The sequence below is a fragment of the Colobus angolensis genome, unplaced genomic scaffold, assembly GCF_000951035.1.
Source record: "Colobus angolensis palliatus isolate OR3802 unplaced genomic scaffold, Cang.pa_1.0 Scaffold16, whole genome shotgun sequence".
Lineage (NCBI taxonomy): Eukaryota > Metazoa > Chordata > Mammalia > Primates > Cercopithecidae > Colobus > Colobus angolensis.
In genome coordinates, this window is record NW_012114710.1 from 7,360,959 (window position 1) to 7,379,566 (window position 18,608).

Sequence of the window (18,608 nt, forward strand, 5' to 3'; positions counted from 1 at the left end):
TTGCTTGTCACCTAGGCTGGAGTGCAAGTGCAGTGGCAAGATCATAGCTCACTGCAGCCTCAACATTTTGGGCTCAAGCAATCCTCCTGCCTCAGCCTCCCAAGTAGCTGGGACTACAGGTGCATGCCACCATGCCTGGTATTTTTTGTATTTTTTGTAGAGATGGGGTTTTGCCACATTGCCTAGGCTGGTCAAGTAACTCATTACTAATTAAGTCAACTCTTACTACTAATGGCCCAAAGTGCAAGAATAGTGATGCTGGAATGTTGTTAGAATTGTTCTATTTTATTGTCAGTTATTGTTAATGTATTACTGTGCCTATCTTATAAATTAAACCTTATCAATAGGTATATATGCATAGGAAAAGTATGTATGTCTATATCATAGGTATGTATGTACAGTATACATAGGGTTCAGTGTTACCCATGGTTTCAGGCATTTACCGGGGTCTTGGAATGTATCTCCCATGGATAAGGGAAGACCTTAGTTATCTCATCTATAAAATCAGATGATATTCTTGCCCTATAAGTATCACAGAATCGATACAAGATTTTTTTTTTTTTTAAAGAACAATCCTAAGTGGAAAATATATGGCAACTTAAAAAGTAGCTGAGTGTGGTAGCCCACGCCTGTAGTTTCAAGCTACTGGAGACGCTGAGGTAGGAGGATTGCTTGAGCCCAGCACTTTGAGGTTGCAGTGAGCTATGATCCTCGGCACTCCAGCCTGGGTGACAGAGGGATACCCCATCTTTACAAACTAAAACAAAATGTTGAATCTATTAAGGAATAGAGAAATTGGTATTCTCTGGAAAACACTACCTACTCAGAAGTGGTGGAGCCAGTGAGAAGTTATTAAGAACAAAAACACAGTTCCTCTTTAGTTCCTTCCTTTATGCATTTCCCTTTGAAACCAAGGGTTATGTCACTAGATCCAGCAAGCCACAAGGGGCAAGCAATGTCACTTGGTTATAAAAATTGTAAATTTTGCTTGTTCACACCCCACGAGTTTAGCTAACGGCTGGTTTTTATATCGTATATTAACTACAATTTAATGAAACCCACATCCCCTAACAAACCACAGTTCATTAGGGCAAAGTAAGCATAGTTTAGCACTTGCCTTAATGAACTGTGGTTGCTTTTTAAACAATTTTGAGTAATATTGAAAAAAACAAAACAACAAAAAAAACAACCCTGCAGTAATAGGTCCCTTCAATTGTTCCGACCCACAAGAATCAGAGTGAGTAAATAACACAGCTCTCCCAGGTAATTCATATCAACTGTTACTGCTACCTTGGTCTATAAAACATGAAGTGTTTGAGAGGAAAAATGAAAAAACAAACACACTTTGGTCTCAAATACAATAAAAATTCTACAGTTAAACTTGGCAAGGAATGTCAGAAAAAAATGTACATTAAATTAAAAGAGAAGTGCGAGAACCCAGACATCTATAAATCTCTAGGCATTACAACTTTAGGAAAATAAATGTACATTAAAAAACAAACAAATGCCTCTAATGGCTCAGTGCATTCATTGTAAACAAGTGGCTGTGATTATACATTTTTAAACTTATGTCTGATATATAAGGGTTCTGGAAATGTCTTTTTTTTTCTTTTTTCTTTTTTTACATTTTAAATAAAGGTAGGGTCCTGCTATGTGGCCCAGCTGGTCTCAAACTCCTGGGCTCAAGTGATTCACTCGCCTTGGCCTTCCAAAGTGCTGGGATTACAGGTGTGAGTCACCACGCCTGGTCCTGGAAATGTCTTTAAAATCTGAAGGTGGCCATTTGAATGAAATAGAAAAGCTTTTGGTGACAAAGGAAAAGTAGTATTGATTGTCTCTGGTAAATTTTCTCACTCCAAAACTGTAGCTTATATCTGTGAAAAGTATATATATTAAAAACTACACTTAACTAAAAATCTCCATGAATAATATATAGTTGTTTAAATTTCTAATTTCCAGCATTCCATTTGGCAATTTACCTTTGTTTTCTTTAGCTGAATAACAGCTTCAAGAAAAGTTATCTCTTCAAATGTTCTCAAAACTGGTTCAAGTTCTATTAAACATTCTACATAAGAGAAAAAAAAATATAGGTTGAATTCAGATTGCTTCTAATTATTAAAGTGAAATGTTAACATTTAACATACAAGGCCTCAAGTCAGTTCTTCCCAAAGTGATGACATTCAGCTGTTTTATGAGCTTTTATTACTGACATAAAGATAGTCTATAAGCAACAATGGAATAGGGCTGAGAACCTAAAAAAACTGTTTTTGGACAAACATGCTAAGCCAATTCAATGGGGAAAGGATAGGATAGCCTTTTCAACAAATGATGCTAAAACAGTTGGATATACACCTGGAAACAGATAAATTTAGATACTTATATCACACTACGCATAAAAACTAACTTGAAATGGACCCCACACCTAAATGTAAACATAGGAGAAAATCCTCATGATCTTGGGTTAGGCAAAGTTCTTAGATATGACATAAAAAATGAAATTTGTTAAAAAACCTGACAATTGGGCCAGGTGTGGTGGCTCATGCCTGTAAACCCAGCACTTTGGGAGGCCGAGGCGGGCAGATCACGAGGTCAGGAGATTGAGACCATCCTGGCTAACACGGTGAAACCCCATCTCTACTAAAAATACAAAAAAATAAAAAAGTAAAAACAATAAATTAGCAGGGCATGGTGGCTGGCGCCTGTAGTCCCAGCTACTCAGGAGGCTGAGGCAGAAGAATGGCGTGAACCCAGGAGGCGGAGCTTGCAGTGAGCCAAGATTGCACCACTGCACTCCAGCCTGGGCAACAGAGCAAGACTCCATTTCAAAAACAAAACAAACAAACAAAAAACCTGAAAACTGGACTTCAAAAAATTTGAACACTTTTACACTTCAAGACAGTATTAAGAAAAAATAAAAAGAGAAGCTGCAATCTTGCACACTATATTTCCATATCATGTATCTGCTAAAGGGTTTGTATCTACAATATATACAGACCCATGACAATAATAGGAAAAATAGCAAAATTAAAAAACAAGTAAAAGATTTGAATTTCACTAAAGGAGATATACAAATGTCTTCAAGAAGCACATGAAAAGATGCTTAACATCATAAGAAAAGGTACTTTAAAACTGCAATGAGACATCACTCCATACTCACTAAAATATAATTAAAAAGAAAATAGGAAGTGTTGACAGTGATGTGGAGAAAATGAAACCCTCATACATTGCTGGTGGGAATAAAATAATGTAGCTATTCTGGAAAACAGTTTGGCAGTTTCTTAAAAATTAAAGATAAATTTATCATATAGCCCAGCAATTCTACTCACAGATAATTAACCAAGAGAAATGAAAAGATATGTTCACAGACTTGTATGTGAACAGTCAGAGCAACATTATTCACATAGGCAACAAGTAGAAACAATCAAAATGTTCATCAACTGGCTAATGGATCAACAAAATGTGATACATCCATACGATGAAGTATTATTCAACAATAAATTACTGAACTATGATTCATGCTGAAACCTGGATGAACTTGAAAAACATTACGCTAAGTGTGAAAAGAGCCAGATGCAAAAGGACCACACATTGTTATCATTCCATTTATATGAAATATCCAGAAAATGCAAATCTAGAAAGACAGAGAATAGATTACTGGTTACGTAGGGTTAGTGATGAGAACAGGCAGTGACTGTAAATAGTTATGAGGGATTTTGTGGGGGTTGATGGAAATACTTTAAAATTGGATTATAGTAATGGCTGCAAACTGTAAAATTATTAATACTAAAAAGTCAATGAATGTATACTTAGAATAGATAAATTTTAAGGTAAGTAAACTATACTTTGATAGGCTTTTGAAAAACAGAATATTTATGATTCCTTTCTGCTACTGTGTTACTTTGCCATTTAATATATACATTAATTGAACAGTTAAATCCATTTTCAGAATGTATATTCTCTAGTCACTTTTTCAACAAAGGTTTACTGATCTTCCTCCTTTCCTTAATTCAGTTAACCTATATTTTTTTAAAAAAGGAAAAATATAGCTTGCTTTTAGTTTTTCAAGCTTCCTTTATTTTTTTACCAAAATTTCTGTCATTGTGAACTTTTCTTTTCAGTAGGTTTATCCAAAAGTAGGCATCTTGTGCTTACTCTGGTATCTAGACATCCCTTTGTAATTTCATGTTCTTCCATTTGGTCATATTGACAGAATTTCTTTATTGAATACACTTAAACTTTCCCTATTATTGATTTTTTATTCTTCCCTTCCCTTTCAGGTTCTCAGAACCTGCTTTGCACCATTCCAATATACACCAGAGCCTTAAAATAAAACTGACGGGCTGTATAGGGCAGTAGTGTGTTTATAAATCAATGATGGTACCTTCCCACTGAAAATAGGAAGCTGTCATCCTAGGAAAAAAAGTTGTGCTTCCATTTAAAAACAAAGTCCAAAACCTAACAATAACAACAAAACAGTAGCACCCCAAAGGCTATAAATGAAAAATGCCTAAGGCAGACAACAGTACTTTGTAAGAAATGTGATAAATTAAATACACACACACACACACTTACTCACACCATACTGTCAGATATAAGGCTGGATATGTTTATAGGCAATATTAGTTAGACAGTCTAAAAATAAACTCTGAGTTCTCATTACTAAAAAAAGCAATGCATTGTATTTTTCATTCAGTACTTACATCCATTGTTCATTAATATTGTATTTACAAATCAAAATTTGCTAAGGTAATGGGTTCATATTTTATTTCTTTCTTTCCAGAGCTATGAGGAAGGGTACATATCTCTGTTGTCCTCTCTTTGCCATTTCCAAATAGTAATTTCTTCTTTCTGTGAAAATTCTAGATCCTCTAAAGTTCATGCCATTGGGCAACACTTACTTCTCTGCAAACTTCTGCTTTTCTCCTATGCTCATTGAAGATTTTGGCTTTTGGCTTACTGACTTATCCACGCTGTACTGATCAGTGCTCCACTGAATACTTGAGAGGAACCCTCTGCAAATCTCTGGGGCTCTTCCTCTGTGTACCTTTTCCCTTCTGGTGCAATGTCCTACGAAGTCTATCTGCCTTGGTCTACCCACACTGTCATCCCTGTCTCCTAGACCCTGAGTGTCAGCTGGGTTCCACCTCAGTTTCCTCTCCCCACGCTGCATCTAGAAACTCTCAAGGCAGGAAGCTGGGCAATCGGAAGGCTCACTTCATTTGTTTCCCGTCCATCAGAGAGTGCTGTTCTTTGTTTCCTGATATTTAGTGTCTTAAAAACCACTCTTTCACATATTTTGTCTAGGTTTTTTGGTTGTTTCAGGCAGGAGGGCAAATTGGCCCCTGTTACTCCATCTTGACCAGAAGTGGGGTCACTAGTTTCTCTAGATTAACGGCCCAAACTAAACACTAAATACACTAAATACTACTTCTCAGCAATCCTGTTTTGCTTCCCAAATACATCTACTGTTCTCATAGATAAGTGGTTCTTAAAATGTGGTCTAGGGACCCCTGGGGGGGTGGTTCCTGAGGGTTCATGAAGTCAAAACTATATTCAAAGTAACTAGTATTAAGACATTATTTTCCCTGTTTACTGTCATCCCCAAACAAGTATATAGTGGATTTATCCAGAGGCCCATAAATAAGGTGTGATAAGAACACTGCTTCAACAGGTAATGGACTGTGTTCTTGTATATTCCTACATTTTAAAATTCCTTGGTTGCCAGGCGCGAAGGCTCAAGCCTGTAATCCCAGCACTTTGGGAGGCCGAGACGGGCGGATCACGAGGTCAGGAGATGGAGACCATCCTGGCTAACACAGTGAAACCCCGTCTCTACTAAAAAAATACAAAAAACTAGCTGGACGAGGTGGCGGGCGCCTGTAGTCCCAGCTACTCGGGGGGGTTGAGGCAGGAGAATAGCGTGAACCCGAGAGGCGGAGTTTGCAGTGAGCCGAGATCCGGCCACTGCACTCCAGCCTGGGCGACAGAGCGAGACTCCGCCTCAAAAAAAAAAAAAAAATTCCTTGGTTTTAATTTCTAATACAGTAAATGCTAATAGATATGACCCACATATACAAAAGCTCTTTGAGGTCCTCAGTAATTTTAAAGAGTATTGAGATCTAAAAGTTTGAGAATTGCTGTCTTACATGATTATCTTGTACTGCTGGAGGAGACACTTAAGTCCTTTTCTTCATGTTTCCAACAGGAAGAGAGAAGTATAGGAGGAATTCTTCCATCTTCTTTCTGCCCCTCAGACTTACCTCATTTGTTAATCTTGGAGAAAAACTCAGCATGCTTATCTGGTTCCTTTGCAGTTTTCTCCTTCTTTTAAAAGTCAGCTTGCCTAAAGAATGCATACATTTTCTGCTTCCCTATGTAGAAGCAGGGTGGGGCCTGTGGTGGGCTGGTAAAGCTATCAACTACAGGGGTAAAATGCTACTAAGCCCATTTGGCTGCAGATCTAAAGGTACATTCTCCAATTAGCTTTATCAGTAATGAAACTGATATGTTGACCACCATCTGTCTTTCTTCCTCATCTTTTTCTTAATATATTCTGAACTTAGAAAGGGAAAGCAGGGGTAAGAGCATTGTATTTTATCTTCCCCTTTTCAACCTCTTACATCCCATCCTTCATCTTTCCTTTGAGCTAGCTCATCATCTGCTGTCACACTACACTGAGAAAATAGAAGCCATGAGAGGGAATTCCTTCAGGGTCCTACAACCAGATCTACAAACTTCTTGTACTTGTATCCATCTCTCCAACCTCATTTCTCTTAAAGTAGAAAAAAGTGTCCATATACTCATACAAATGTAAACAGTATCACTTGCATTCTGAATACCATTTCCTCCACCTCTCCAGCATTCTGTTTCTGATACTCTCTCTCAGCTCTTGCACTGACAATCTCTGACTCTCCACTGGATCATTTGACCATCAAACACATATTCTATTACTGTTTCTTACCTTTCTCCAGGATTTTTTTTTTTTTTTTTTTAAGAAACAGCATTTTGCTTGTCACCTAGGCTGGAGTGCAAGTGCAGTGGCAAGATCATAGCTCACTGCAGCCTCAACATTTTGGGCTCAAGCAATCCTCCTGCCTCAGTCTCCCAAGTAGCTGGGATTACAGACAACGCACCATGTCTGGCTAATTTTTTAATTTTTCTTTTTAGTTGAGACAAGGTCTTGCTGTGCTGCCTAGGCTGGTCTCGAACTCCAGAACTCAAGTAATCCCTCTGCCTTGGTCTCCTAAAGTGCTGGGATTACAGGCATGGGCCACTGTGCCTGTCCATAGGAAAAAATTTTGACCCCGTATCATCCTTTAGCTATCACCTCATTTTTTTCTGCTTCTGTTCAGAGCCAAGCATCTTCCTGGAATTGTCCAAATTTGGCTTCACATCTTTCTTTTTTTTTTTTAAATGTACATCAGTCTTCTGTTTTCATATCTCTATTAAAACTCCATTTGTTTGGATTACTGGTGATGACAATGTTAGAAAATCCTGCTTGTCTCATTTGGCCTCCTGGCAGATTAGACATGTCTAACTATACCCCTCCTTGACTTCCAAGACACAAAGACTATACTCTCTACTGTCCTCTCTTCCTCAGTCTCTTTTTCTTCTTCCTCTTCTCAATTTCTAAGTGCTGGAATGCCTCAGAGCTCTACTATGGGTCCCTCTTTGCTATCTACATTACCTTCTTAGATGAACCAGTCCAGACTACCAATATGTTAGTGATATTCAATTTTATATTAGGATCCTGGACTCTTCCTGGAACAACAGATTCATGTATTGTTGTAGTAGTAGCAGCAGTAATTATGACTGTTTCTACTTGCTGGCTGTTATAAACAATGCTCCTATCACTAATCACATACAAGTCTCTGTGTGAACAAATGTTTTCATTTATCTTGGGTTACCTGTTAGTGGATTGCTTGGTTGTATGGTAAATTTATCTTTCATTTTTAAGAAACTGCCAAACTGTTTTCCAAAGAGGCAGCATCATTTTATATTCCCACTAACAATGTATAAGGATTTTGGTTTTGCCACATCACTGTCAACACTTGTTATTTTCTGTCTTTAATTATAGCTATTTTTGTGGGTATAAAGTGGTAACTCATTGCAGTTTTAATTTGAATTTCCAAATGACTAATAATAATTAAGCATCATTTTATGTGCTTTTTAGCTATTTGTGTATCTCCCTTGGTGAAATTCAGATCATTTACTCATTTTAAAATAGGGCTATCTGTCCTATTATTGACTTGTCAGGGTTTTTTATATATTCCAGAATCAAGCCCTTTAGCAGATATATGTTATGCAAATATGTTCTCCCAGTCTGTGGTTCTGCTTTTTTTTTCCTTTTTGGAAATGAGGTCTTGCTATGTTGCCAAGGTTGGAGTACAGTAGCTTTTCACAGGCACGATCACAGTGCACTATTATTATACATCCTTAAACTCCTGGGCTCAAGTGATCCTTCTGCCTCAGCCTCCTAAGTAACTGGGACTAAAGTCGTGGACACTAAATGCCTGGCTTTCTCTTTTCTCAATAGGACCTTTTGAAGTGCAAAAGTTTCCAATGTTTTCAAAGTCTGATTATAAATTTTTAAATGAATCCTATTTATTTTTGATGTCATATTTAAAGATTCTGCCTAACCCTAGGTCATGAAGATTTTCTCCTACACTTACATTTGGATGTCTGATCCATTCTACCTCTGAAATACTATCTTAATTCTGTAACTCTTCTATCTTCAGAATTTCCACCTCAATTAGAAAATTCCTGAAAGTTTCTTTCCTAGGCTCTTTGCTTCTACTTTTGCCTTTCTCCAATCAACTTTCCATACAGCAGTAAGAATTTCACCTATACTTCTTATCAGATCATGTCACTTCCCTGCAAAACATACTTTAATGGCTTTCCACTGCACTTGGAATAAAAATCTAACCTTTTAATGATGGCCAATAGCCTCTCTCTTACCTCTCCAATATCATCTAATTCCTTTCCTTGCCCACTACATTCTAGCTACACAGGCCTTCTCACTGTTTCTTGAGAATATAAAACTTTTTCTCTTCTAGGCTCAGAGCCTTTATGCTTGCTGTTTTGTTTGGTTGAATACTTTTTCTTCAGCATTTGAATGACTGGCTCTTTTTCAAGCTTCAAATCTCAGCTCAAATATTTGCTCCTAAATAAAGGCCTTTGTTTCCCTCCCTTAATTAGTCTATTACCTTGCTTATTTCCTAATAAGACTGTCACAATCTGTATCTTGCTTATTTATTTGTTTTCACTTTGCCTTCTCAACTAGAATGTGAACTAGCTACAGAAAGTTTGTCTTCTTTACTACTCTGTTCCCAGGGCTTACTCCAGTACGTACATAGCGCATGGTAGGGGTTCAAGATATATTTGTTAAATATATGAAGGAAATTGTTACTCCTATCACACGATTCCTGTTTTTTGTTAGGAATTCTCAGTTCTGCTCTAGAAGGAGTTACTCATATATAAATGCTATGATAAGTCGGAAAATAATTTAAACAACTTCTGGCTAGTCATCTAATTTGCACAATTTTTCAAGAAATATTTTATTCACAGTATAGTAACTAATTCTGTAATTCAAAGAGTCCACGTTAAAACTATATACTCACTTAAGAAAGATGGTCTTTCATCTGGATTTTGTGCCCATCCACTTTCTATTAGAGAGATCATATGTGCTCGGTGAGGTATATCATATGGCAAACTTTCTTCATTAATAACAGGTCGATGTCCTTGTGACACACTATACATTATCTGCAAAGGATTGGTGACATCTGTCAAAACAAATAGATTGCATTCATTAGAAATATATTATGATTCAGCATATTACTTACATCTAAAACTAACTAAGAGAAAATAAGTGAATATTAAAAGTTTAGGAATAATGTCTTACCCCCCTTTCTGTAAAAGAAATATATATACCCCAAACCATTGCCAGACTTGTCTATTCCTATGGAAGGAGTTTATATCCTGATCTCATTAATTCTGGGCTTGGCCATATGACTGGATTTGGTAAACAGAGTATTTGTAAAGCACAGCTGAGCAAAACCTAGCCAAACTAAGAAGGGCTACAGCAACTAATATTTAATGTGAATGAGAAATAAATGTTTATTTCATAAGCTACAGAGATTCCAAGGTTGTTTTCTGTTACACAACAAGCTGACCTACACAAACCTCAAAATAAAGAAATAAACAATATTTTCAGGGAATAAAAAGGACAGATTAGTCTTCAATATTTGCTAGTCTTTATAGAGGGAGCAGTAATTAAATTATCATATAAATAATTTTACAGCTAGACTAGAACATGGAAATAATAATTTAAAATTCTTACTATGCAGGTGACAAAAATGAGGACTCAAGAGATTTTGTGACTTGATCACAGAATTAATTACTGTCAGAACAAGAATTAAAATCTGGGTTTTTCTGATCCTTAATACAGTACATCTTCCAGTATATAGTAGACTCACAACTGGATCCTTAACCCAGTATATTTTGCAGTATGTGATGCATTCACAATTGATAAATTGTTGGTTTAGTGTGTTTTCCACAAAATGAATAAGCAGATTTAAAATAATATGATTTTTAGATAGTTCTGAGAGTGACCTACTAACATGATGTTATTGAGCATAAAAAAAGTCAAAACATACTTACCTTCAAAAGGCTGTTTTCTGGATAACACTTCCCATGTGATAACTGCATAGCTGTTTAACATAAGAACATACATGTTATATATTTTAAATGAACTCTACCTAATAAACTAAAATAGCACTACTTTTAAAAGCTGACTGTGAAGATACCATTTTTGAAAATGATAAGGCAGCAAAGAATTACTGTATACAATGAAGATGACAAATGCTCATCTAGTTTTGAAAGAAAATCAATTTTAAGTTAAAAAATTAGGAAATTACTAAAGTTTAACGTTACATGCAAGATTAACTTTTTGTGGATGATTTAATACTAGGATTAATTCTTGAACACTTAGATAAGCTATGCCCTTTAATTAAATGATATTACTTTTCACAAAGAACAAAGAGCAAGAAAAAAATTGTCTCATGGAGCTCTATTCTACTGCCTTTTTTTCTGCTCTCAGCACTATCTTCCTTGGTAGTAGAAATATCCTGCCTACAGTTTAACTTCAGATGTCAATTACAGGGTTAACCTGCATAGAGTTTATGATTAGAATAAATGGTTAAATAGGATATAAGAATTTTGCCACACCCCAACATTAACCATGCATTCAAAATGGACACATAGAATTTATTACTACCAACACCTTTTGTTACAAGGAGAGTGAGGAGTACAGAAGGAATTCCTACCCAAATAAAGGAATAATATTTCCTCATATTTCCCCGACAGAGAATACTGAAATTGAACATAAAGGGAAAATTCACAAAATGAATGACTGGTAGATTTAAATTGGCCCATTTTTATAGAATCAAACCAGTTTTCAAGAATTGTTGAGTAGAACATGATCTTTACCTTAGGAAGCTATAAATACATTTCCCCTCCCCTCAGTACATCATTCAAAATGAATTAAAAATATCAGAAATCAAAATATAAAAGGACAATTTTTTATATTCATACAATGTGAATGTAAAGACACTATATAAATTGTTTTAGTGCAGCCACTAAAATGGATTGGCTTTGGATTTAATGAGAAATAACAAAAATTTTAATTTTATTTGTTAATTTTAATTTTAATTTTAATTGTTAAAATTAAATTAAAATTAAATTAAAAATTTAATTTTAATTTTAATTGTTATTTCTTTTGAAGAAATATTGCTTTTGAAGAAAAGGAATATGCAATTTAACAAAATATATAGTTTTCTGGTAGAGATATGGCATTCGTTCCTAAAATGATTCATTAACAGGTTATTTATTAAAGATGGCAAACAGCCATTTAAAGGACTATAAAATGTGTTGATAGCAAATTTAGAGAGTGTGCTTTTGCATTCATTAATATATTAAAAGAGATAAGAGTAACTTACACATGAGGTGAATGTCCCCATCTCTTAAACCTGTGTAAATAATCATCTTCCTTTTATTCTGGTTAAATAACCAGTGTCAAGAACAATGTGTTATGCTTATTACTGCATTATGAGATTATAAGTAATATGCATCTGAAATATGAAATATGATCTTATCAAATCCATTGATTTGTTGTATAAAAAATTCACACATATACAAATATTAGGGATTCTTTAAATGGAAACATCCCCAGTATGATTAAGAGTTGGTCTATTTATCTAAAAAGATGTATAGATATCAAAAGCTGAAAGGTTGAATAGTTGAGAAACTTAAAGCTAAAATGTTAGGAACCACTGTTCCCTCTGCATTTCCAAGTCACATATGATAAAAATCCTTAACTATTATATTATAAATTGATAGGATAAGAAAAGATGCTTTAAAATTTCTTAAAGGATGTAAAAGTTTCTTAAGCAAATCATTAAATTTCTTTAATTTGAAACATATTAATCACCATGGCCTCAAGTTTATTTTCACCACAATTATGAGAGAAGAATAAAAATCACAGTTTAGGCCGGGCGTGGTGGCTCAAGCCTGTAATCCCAGCACTTTGGGAGGCCGAGACGGGCGGATCACGACGTCAGGAGATCGAGACCATCCTGGCTAACACGGTGAAACCCCGTCTCTACTAAAAATATAAAAAAAAAAATTAGTCGGGCGAGGTGGCGGGCGCCTGTAGTCGCAGCTGCTGAGGCTGAGGCAGGAGAATGGCGTGAACCGGGGAGGTGGAGCTTGCAGTGAGCTGAGATCCGGCCACTGCACTCCAGCCTGGGCGACAGAGGGAGACTCCGTCTCAATAAAAAAAAAAAAAAAAAAAAAATCACAGTTTAAAATTTAGCTTCAAAATTCTGGTTGACGAATTTTGTGTCTGAGACAAGGTTAACTCTGAGAAAAAGCAACCTTATTATACCTATATATATCGTGCTTGATACTGGCCCTTGATTTTTGTCCAGGTTCATAGTTTTCAGGTGGCATATAGATAATTGTCCCTCCTTCTGGTGCAGATTTGCTACTTCGTGATTGTGAGAGGGACATCATGCGCCATTTTGATAAACCAAAATCTGCAATCTGTAAGGGAAAAGAGCAAATAATTGAATTAAGAAATTTCCTCTTTAAAAAGTCCAAAAGTCAACTATCTTTGTGTATATTCACTGTATTTAGATATCAAACCAGAGAAAATGTAATATATTTTAATATTTTATTTCTATATATTCCACCAACTTTTTACAAAATTAAATTTCATAGTGCTGAGCCAGATAACTCTAGAAGCAATACATACTGACTTAAAGTTTAATATAACATTACAAATTTCAAAAGAGAAACTAATTTTTGAAAATTAAAGAGAGACATTTTTTGTCTGTTATTCTCAATGAGTCTGTACCTTGCACACCTTTTCATGACATATAGCTTGGTACCATGTGCTTTCTACATCTCACAGAGCTGCCAAGTCTACTCACATCTCATGCAGTTGTCACTGGTCATTGTTTATAATTCTGGTTTATACAGTTGTATTCATAATGCCCTAAAGGTAACATTCTTAAATTACGAAATAAGCAAAATCTCAAAATTGTAAAGATAATTATTATACAATTTTATGCTGATCACTAAATGAAGTATTTCATAGAAACAGTATAATTGCATATAAAGCATATTTATATCCAATATAATAGGTGTCTAAAGAATTATCAGTGACAATATTCTGTGCCTCTGATATGTCCTGTACAGTTTTGCTTCAATTGTAAATCTTGTGTACATATTATACAGTATCTTATAACTAAATATTTAAAAGCTTCCTTATTTTTTACTTTATTTTTAAAAAACGTAAGACAAAATGTAAGAACAGAAATAATATTTAATTGACAAGGGAGTATGGGAAATCCTTAAAGACATTTAAATTACTTAGAACATTTTACTGCATACTTTAGAATTCAGCAGAGTGAAATGAGCTCCATGCAGCACATCATTTGTTTCCATTGTTTACCTCCTATATTTTTTACTTATTTTAACAAAATACGTAATTTTTATTAGCATTTAGATGAATTTGAGACAAAAAAAATTATAGCCTCCATCCCCAAAAAGGAGGGGTAGAATAAATGAATCTTCCATTCATTTGCTACAATAAAAGAGTAAATTTAAGAAAAAAAAATAAAAATAATCAAGATTTTTAAAATTGAATTCACAGAAAAGGACCAAGTATACACTACTGATGGATGAAAAAGAAAGTAGAGGTCATTATTACTTTGCTTTTGTTTTCTCTATCAAGAATAGTTTCTGGTCTGAGATGAAGAAAATGAAGTCTAAAGAGGTTGAAAAGTTATACAACTGTATATTTCAAATTATTCAGATAATTTGCAAATACCTCCTCAGTGTTATTAGTGTTCTTTGTGGGACAAAATGGAGAGGTATTATAGGATATCAGAAAAGTGAATGTCAGTCTGATTTTTTAAAAAGGGGAAAAAAATGTTGACTTTGCAAGTCAATATTTGCAACCTATAGAAATATATGGAGTATTCTAAAGTATGCAACCTAGGAAGCTAAGAATAAGTCTGACATATTTGTAGGAGCCTATCCTTAAACCCTGGTGTTTCAATCCTCCAACACTGCATGATATCTCTCTTTTTTAAGGGCCTTAATCTCATTTATAAAGGAGAAGCCCTAACGGCTTAATCACCTCTTAAAGGTCCCATCTGTTAATAGTATCACATTGCCAACATCTGAAGTTTAGAGGGGACACATTCAAATCACAGCATTCTGCCTGTGCCCCCCCTAAAATTCATGTCCTTGTTATATACAAAATAATTTGTTCCAGCCCAATAGCCCCCAAAAGTCTCAACTTGTTTTAGTATCAACTTCAAAGCCTAAGTCCAAAGTCTCATCTAAACATCATATGGGTGAGATTCAAGGTGAAATTCATCCTGAGGCAAATTCCTTTCTAGCTGTGAGCCTGTGAAATCAAGTAAGTTATGTGCTTACAAAACAAAATGGTAGGACAAGCATAGGATAGCTGTTCCCATTCCAAAAGGAAGAAACAGGAAAGAAAAAGGGAGTAACAGGTCCCAAGTCAGTCTAAAACACAACAGAGCAAACAACACTGAGTCTTAAGGCTTGAGGATAATCTTCTTTGACTCCATGTACTACCGTCTGGACACACTGGGGTGAGGTGGAACCCCAAGGCCTTGGGCAGCCCTGCCCTATGGCTTTGCTAGATATAGTCCATGCTTCATTTCTTACATATTCAAGTCACATGCTTTGGTTTTCCCAGGCTGGTGCTGCACACCGGTGGCTCTACAGGTCTGAGGTTCTAGGGGTAGCCCTGTTACCATAGCTCCACTAAGCACTGCCTTATAGTGAGGACTCTGTGAAGGATCCACCCTGAAGCAGATCTCTGCCTGGGCCCTGAGCTTTTCCAAGGCACTCTAAAATCCAGGTGGAGAAAGCCATGCCTCCACAGCTTTTGCACTTTGCATGCCTGCAGAATTAGCACCACATGGTTGCCACCAAGGCATATTGCCCTCTGGAGCAGTGACATGAGCCACATCTGGATCTATTTGAACCACAACTGGAATAACCAAACACACACTCTGGCCCTGTGATGATAAGCATGGCAGCCTTGAATATCTCTGAAATGCCTCTGGGGTCATTCTCCCATTGTCTTGATGAGTAGCACCTATCCATGCTAATTTCTTCATCAACCAGTTACTTTGCCACACTCTTTGTTTTTCTCTCCTAAAAAGAATTTTTTATTCTTTACATAGTCAGTCTGAGAATTTTCCAAATCTTTATATTCTAACTCCCATTTGATTATAAATTTCACCTTTAAGTCATTTCTACTTCTTGCATTTTACTATAAGCAGTTAACAGATGCCACCCAGCATTCTGAACACTTTGTTGCTTGGAAATTTCTTCTGCCAAATATCCTAGTTCAATGTTAAGTTCTGTATTCCACAAAGTCGCAGGACACAGACATCACTCAGGTAAGTTCTTAGCCGCTTTACAACAAGGATGACTTGTCTTCCAGTTTCTAATACTATGTTCTTCCTTTCCATCTGAGACTTTTTGTCAGAATAGTCTTTACTGTCCATATGTCCAGCAAGATTCTCTCGATGACCACTCAAGTAATCTCTAAAAGAATGAAGGTTTCTCTACAGCCCCTCTCTTCACTTCAAAGCCCTCAATAGAATTGCCCTTAATGCTCCCTTCATGGCAATCTAGGTTTTCTCTGGCATCCACTTCAAAAATGATTTCAGCCTATATGTCATTATGTAGTTCCAAAGCTACCTCCACATTTTTAGATGGTTCTTATAGAAACTCCTTACTTTTCTTGTACCAATTTCTGTCTTAGTCCTTTTGTGCTGCTATAACAGAATACCACAGACTGGGTGATTTACAAAGAAGATAAATTTGTTCTCACAGTTCTGGAGGCTGGGAGATTCAAGATCCAGCCACTGACGTTTGGTCTGGTGAGCACCTGCTTGTGGCCTCCTCAAATGGCAGAAGGCAGAAAGGCAAGCTACCTGAAAGCTGCATGAAGCTTTTTTTTTTTTTTTCGTTCTTAATCTCATTCAGGAGGGATGGAAAAGCCCTCCCTCATGGCCTAATTACCCCTTAAAGGCCCTACCTCTTCACTGTCACATTGGCAACGTATGAATTTTGGAGGGGGCACATTCAAACCATAGCACCTGGCTTAAAAATTTCAAAAAGTTTATAAAAAGGGGTATTTTCTAAGTATATAGAAATGAAAGGTCCAGCAAAAATTCTCAAAAAACAAATTATATCAGAACAGTAGTCAATTTCTGATCTTGGGTAATACATCCGAAGTGCTTGGCACAATGCCCAGCACATAGTAGTTGCTTCATAAACATTCATTAAGTAAAGGAATGACCAATTTGGTTTCTTTTTTTTTTGAGACGGATCTCGCTCTGTCGCCTATGCTGGAGTGCAGTGGTGTGATATCCGCTCACTGCAAGCTCCACCTCCTGGGTTCATGCTATTCTCCTCCCTCAGCCTCCTGAGTAGCTGGGACTACAGGCACCCGCCACCACGCCCGACTAATTCTTTTTGTATTTTTTAGTAGAGATGGGGTTTCACCGTGTTAGCCAGGATGGTCTTGAACTCCTGACCTCGTGATCCACCCACCTCAGCCTCCCAAAGTACTGGGACTACAGGCATGAGCCACCGCTCCTGGCCTGGTTTCCTTTCTTGACAGCAGTAATACTGTCAAAGAGTAAATGTATAAATGGTTTGTATATTATAAAATATTTTAATGCACTTTAATAAAAACATATTAGACTTCTAAGTTAGTAGGCCTATCTGGTATATACAGAAGATCAGGAATTCGCACATTTGTTCATTCAGCAAATAATTATTGAATATTTCTTCATGGCATGTGCTGGCTATGTGGCAGGTAATGAAGTGACTAAATTTCTGTCTTCACGGAGCATACATTCTAACTGGGGGAGATGGTCAATAAATACATTTATAAAAAATATTATGTCAGATGGTGCAAAATATAATGGAGAAAGCATAAACCAAAGTAAAAGAATAGAGAGGAACTAGGTGGGTAGTGAGAGAAAGCCACTCTGAAAATGAGGATGGAGAAGATGACTGAGTAAGTCATGAGAATAGCTGAGAAAAGCAGTTAAGCAAAGACTTTCATAAAATTTTTAAGGACAGAACGAAGAAATATGGGCTGTATAATAGCACTTTCAGGAGTATTCCAGGCAAACTGAATGAGTCTTCTCCAAAAGCACGGATTAACAAAAGGATAGAGATTGACCCAGATGAAGGTTCTTATGGCCATGTGATACAGCTCTGATTCGAGCTCTGTACTGGTTCATATTTAATCATGACTTAAAGATACAAAAAACTAGCTAATTAAATTTGAGCATCACACAAAACTTGGAGAGAAACGTAAAACCTTTGGATTACAGAAATAACATTTGAAAAGGTCTTAAGAGACTGAAGCAATTGCTCCAATCTAACAAGATAAAATTAGATCATATCTAGAAAGTATTCTGTAAAGTACATAAGAAGAGGTGGCTTAAGCAACAATATGTGGGAAAAAGAACCTCTATGGGTTTTTTGTTGACACTAAGCCCAATTTGAACTATGTGATAATGACTACCCCTGGAAAGCTGATGAATTATTAAGGAACTATTAAGTATTTAGAGCCAAGGAAATGACACTTTCACTAAATTCTACATTCATCAAACCACACCAAAAATAGTATTGTGTTCAGTGCTGACGATCAACATTTAAGAGAGATTTAAACAAACAGATGCATCTACACAGCACCAAGGATTAAAATCCATGCAATAAGAAAATGAATTGAAGGAACTAAGGTTATTTATCAGGGAGATGGATAAAACACTTGTATGTGAGGGGTTAGGAGACAGTTCATAGCTATCTTCAAATATTGAAAGGGCTGTCCTGTTGAAGTAACGAAATTGGATTTATTCTGTTTATCACAAAAAGTTGAAGTAGGATCAATGGGTGGAAGCACTCCAGGAAGGAAATTTGGTTGATCATTTAAGAAAATGTCACAATTATTCAATTAGGATGTTAAGACTCCCTGT

The 18,608-nt window shown here is 36.1% G+C and overlaps 1 protein-coding gene across 1 annotated transcript in view; it reads right to left on the minus strand.

Annotated features, from left to right (window-relative positions):
- The window catches only part of RIPK2 (receptor-interacting serine-threonine kinase 2), a 38,693-nt gene that overhangs the window by 9,516 nt on the left and 10,569 nt on the right, over positions 1–18,608 (minus strand). The window contains exons 4-7 of the mRNA XM_011937075.1: positions 12,944–13,101; positions 10,660–10,709; positions 9,621–9,782; positions 1,980–2,065 (exon numbers count right to left, since the gene is read on the minus strand). Of these exons, the coding sequence (XP_011792465.1) occupies positions 1,980–2,065; positions 9,621–9,782; positions 10,660–10,709; positions 12,944–13,101 (456 nt within the window). The remainder of the gene's footprint in view (positions 1–1,979; positions 2,066–9,620; positions 9,783–10,659; positions 10,710–12,943; positions 13,102–18,608) is intronic.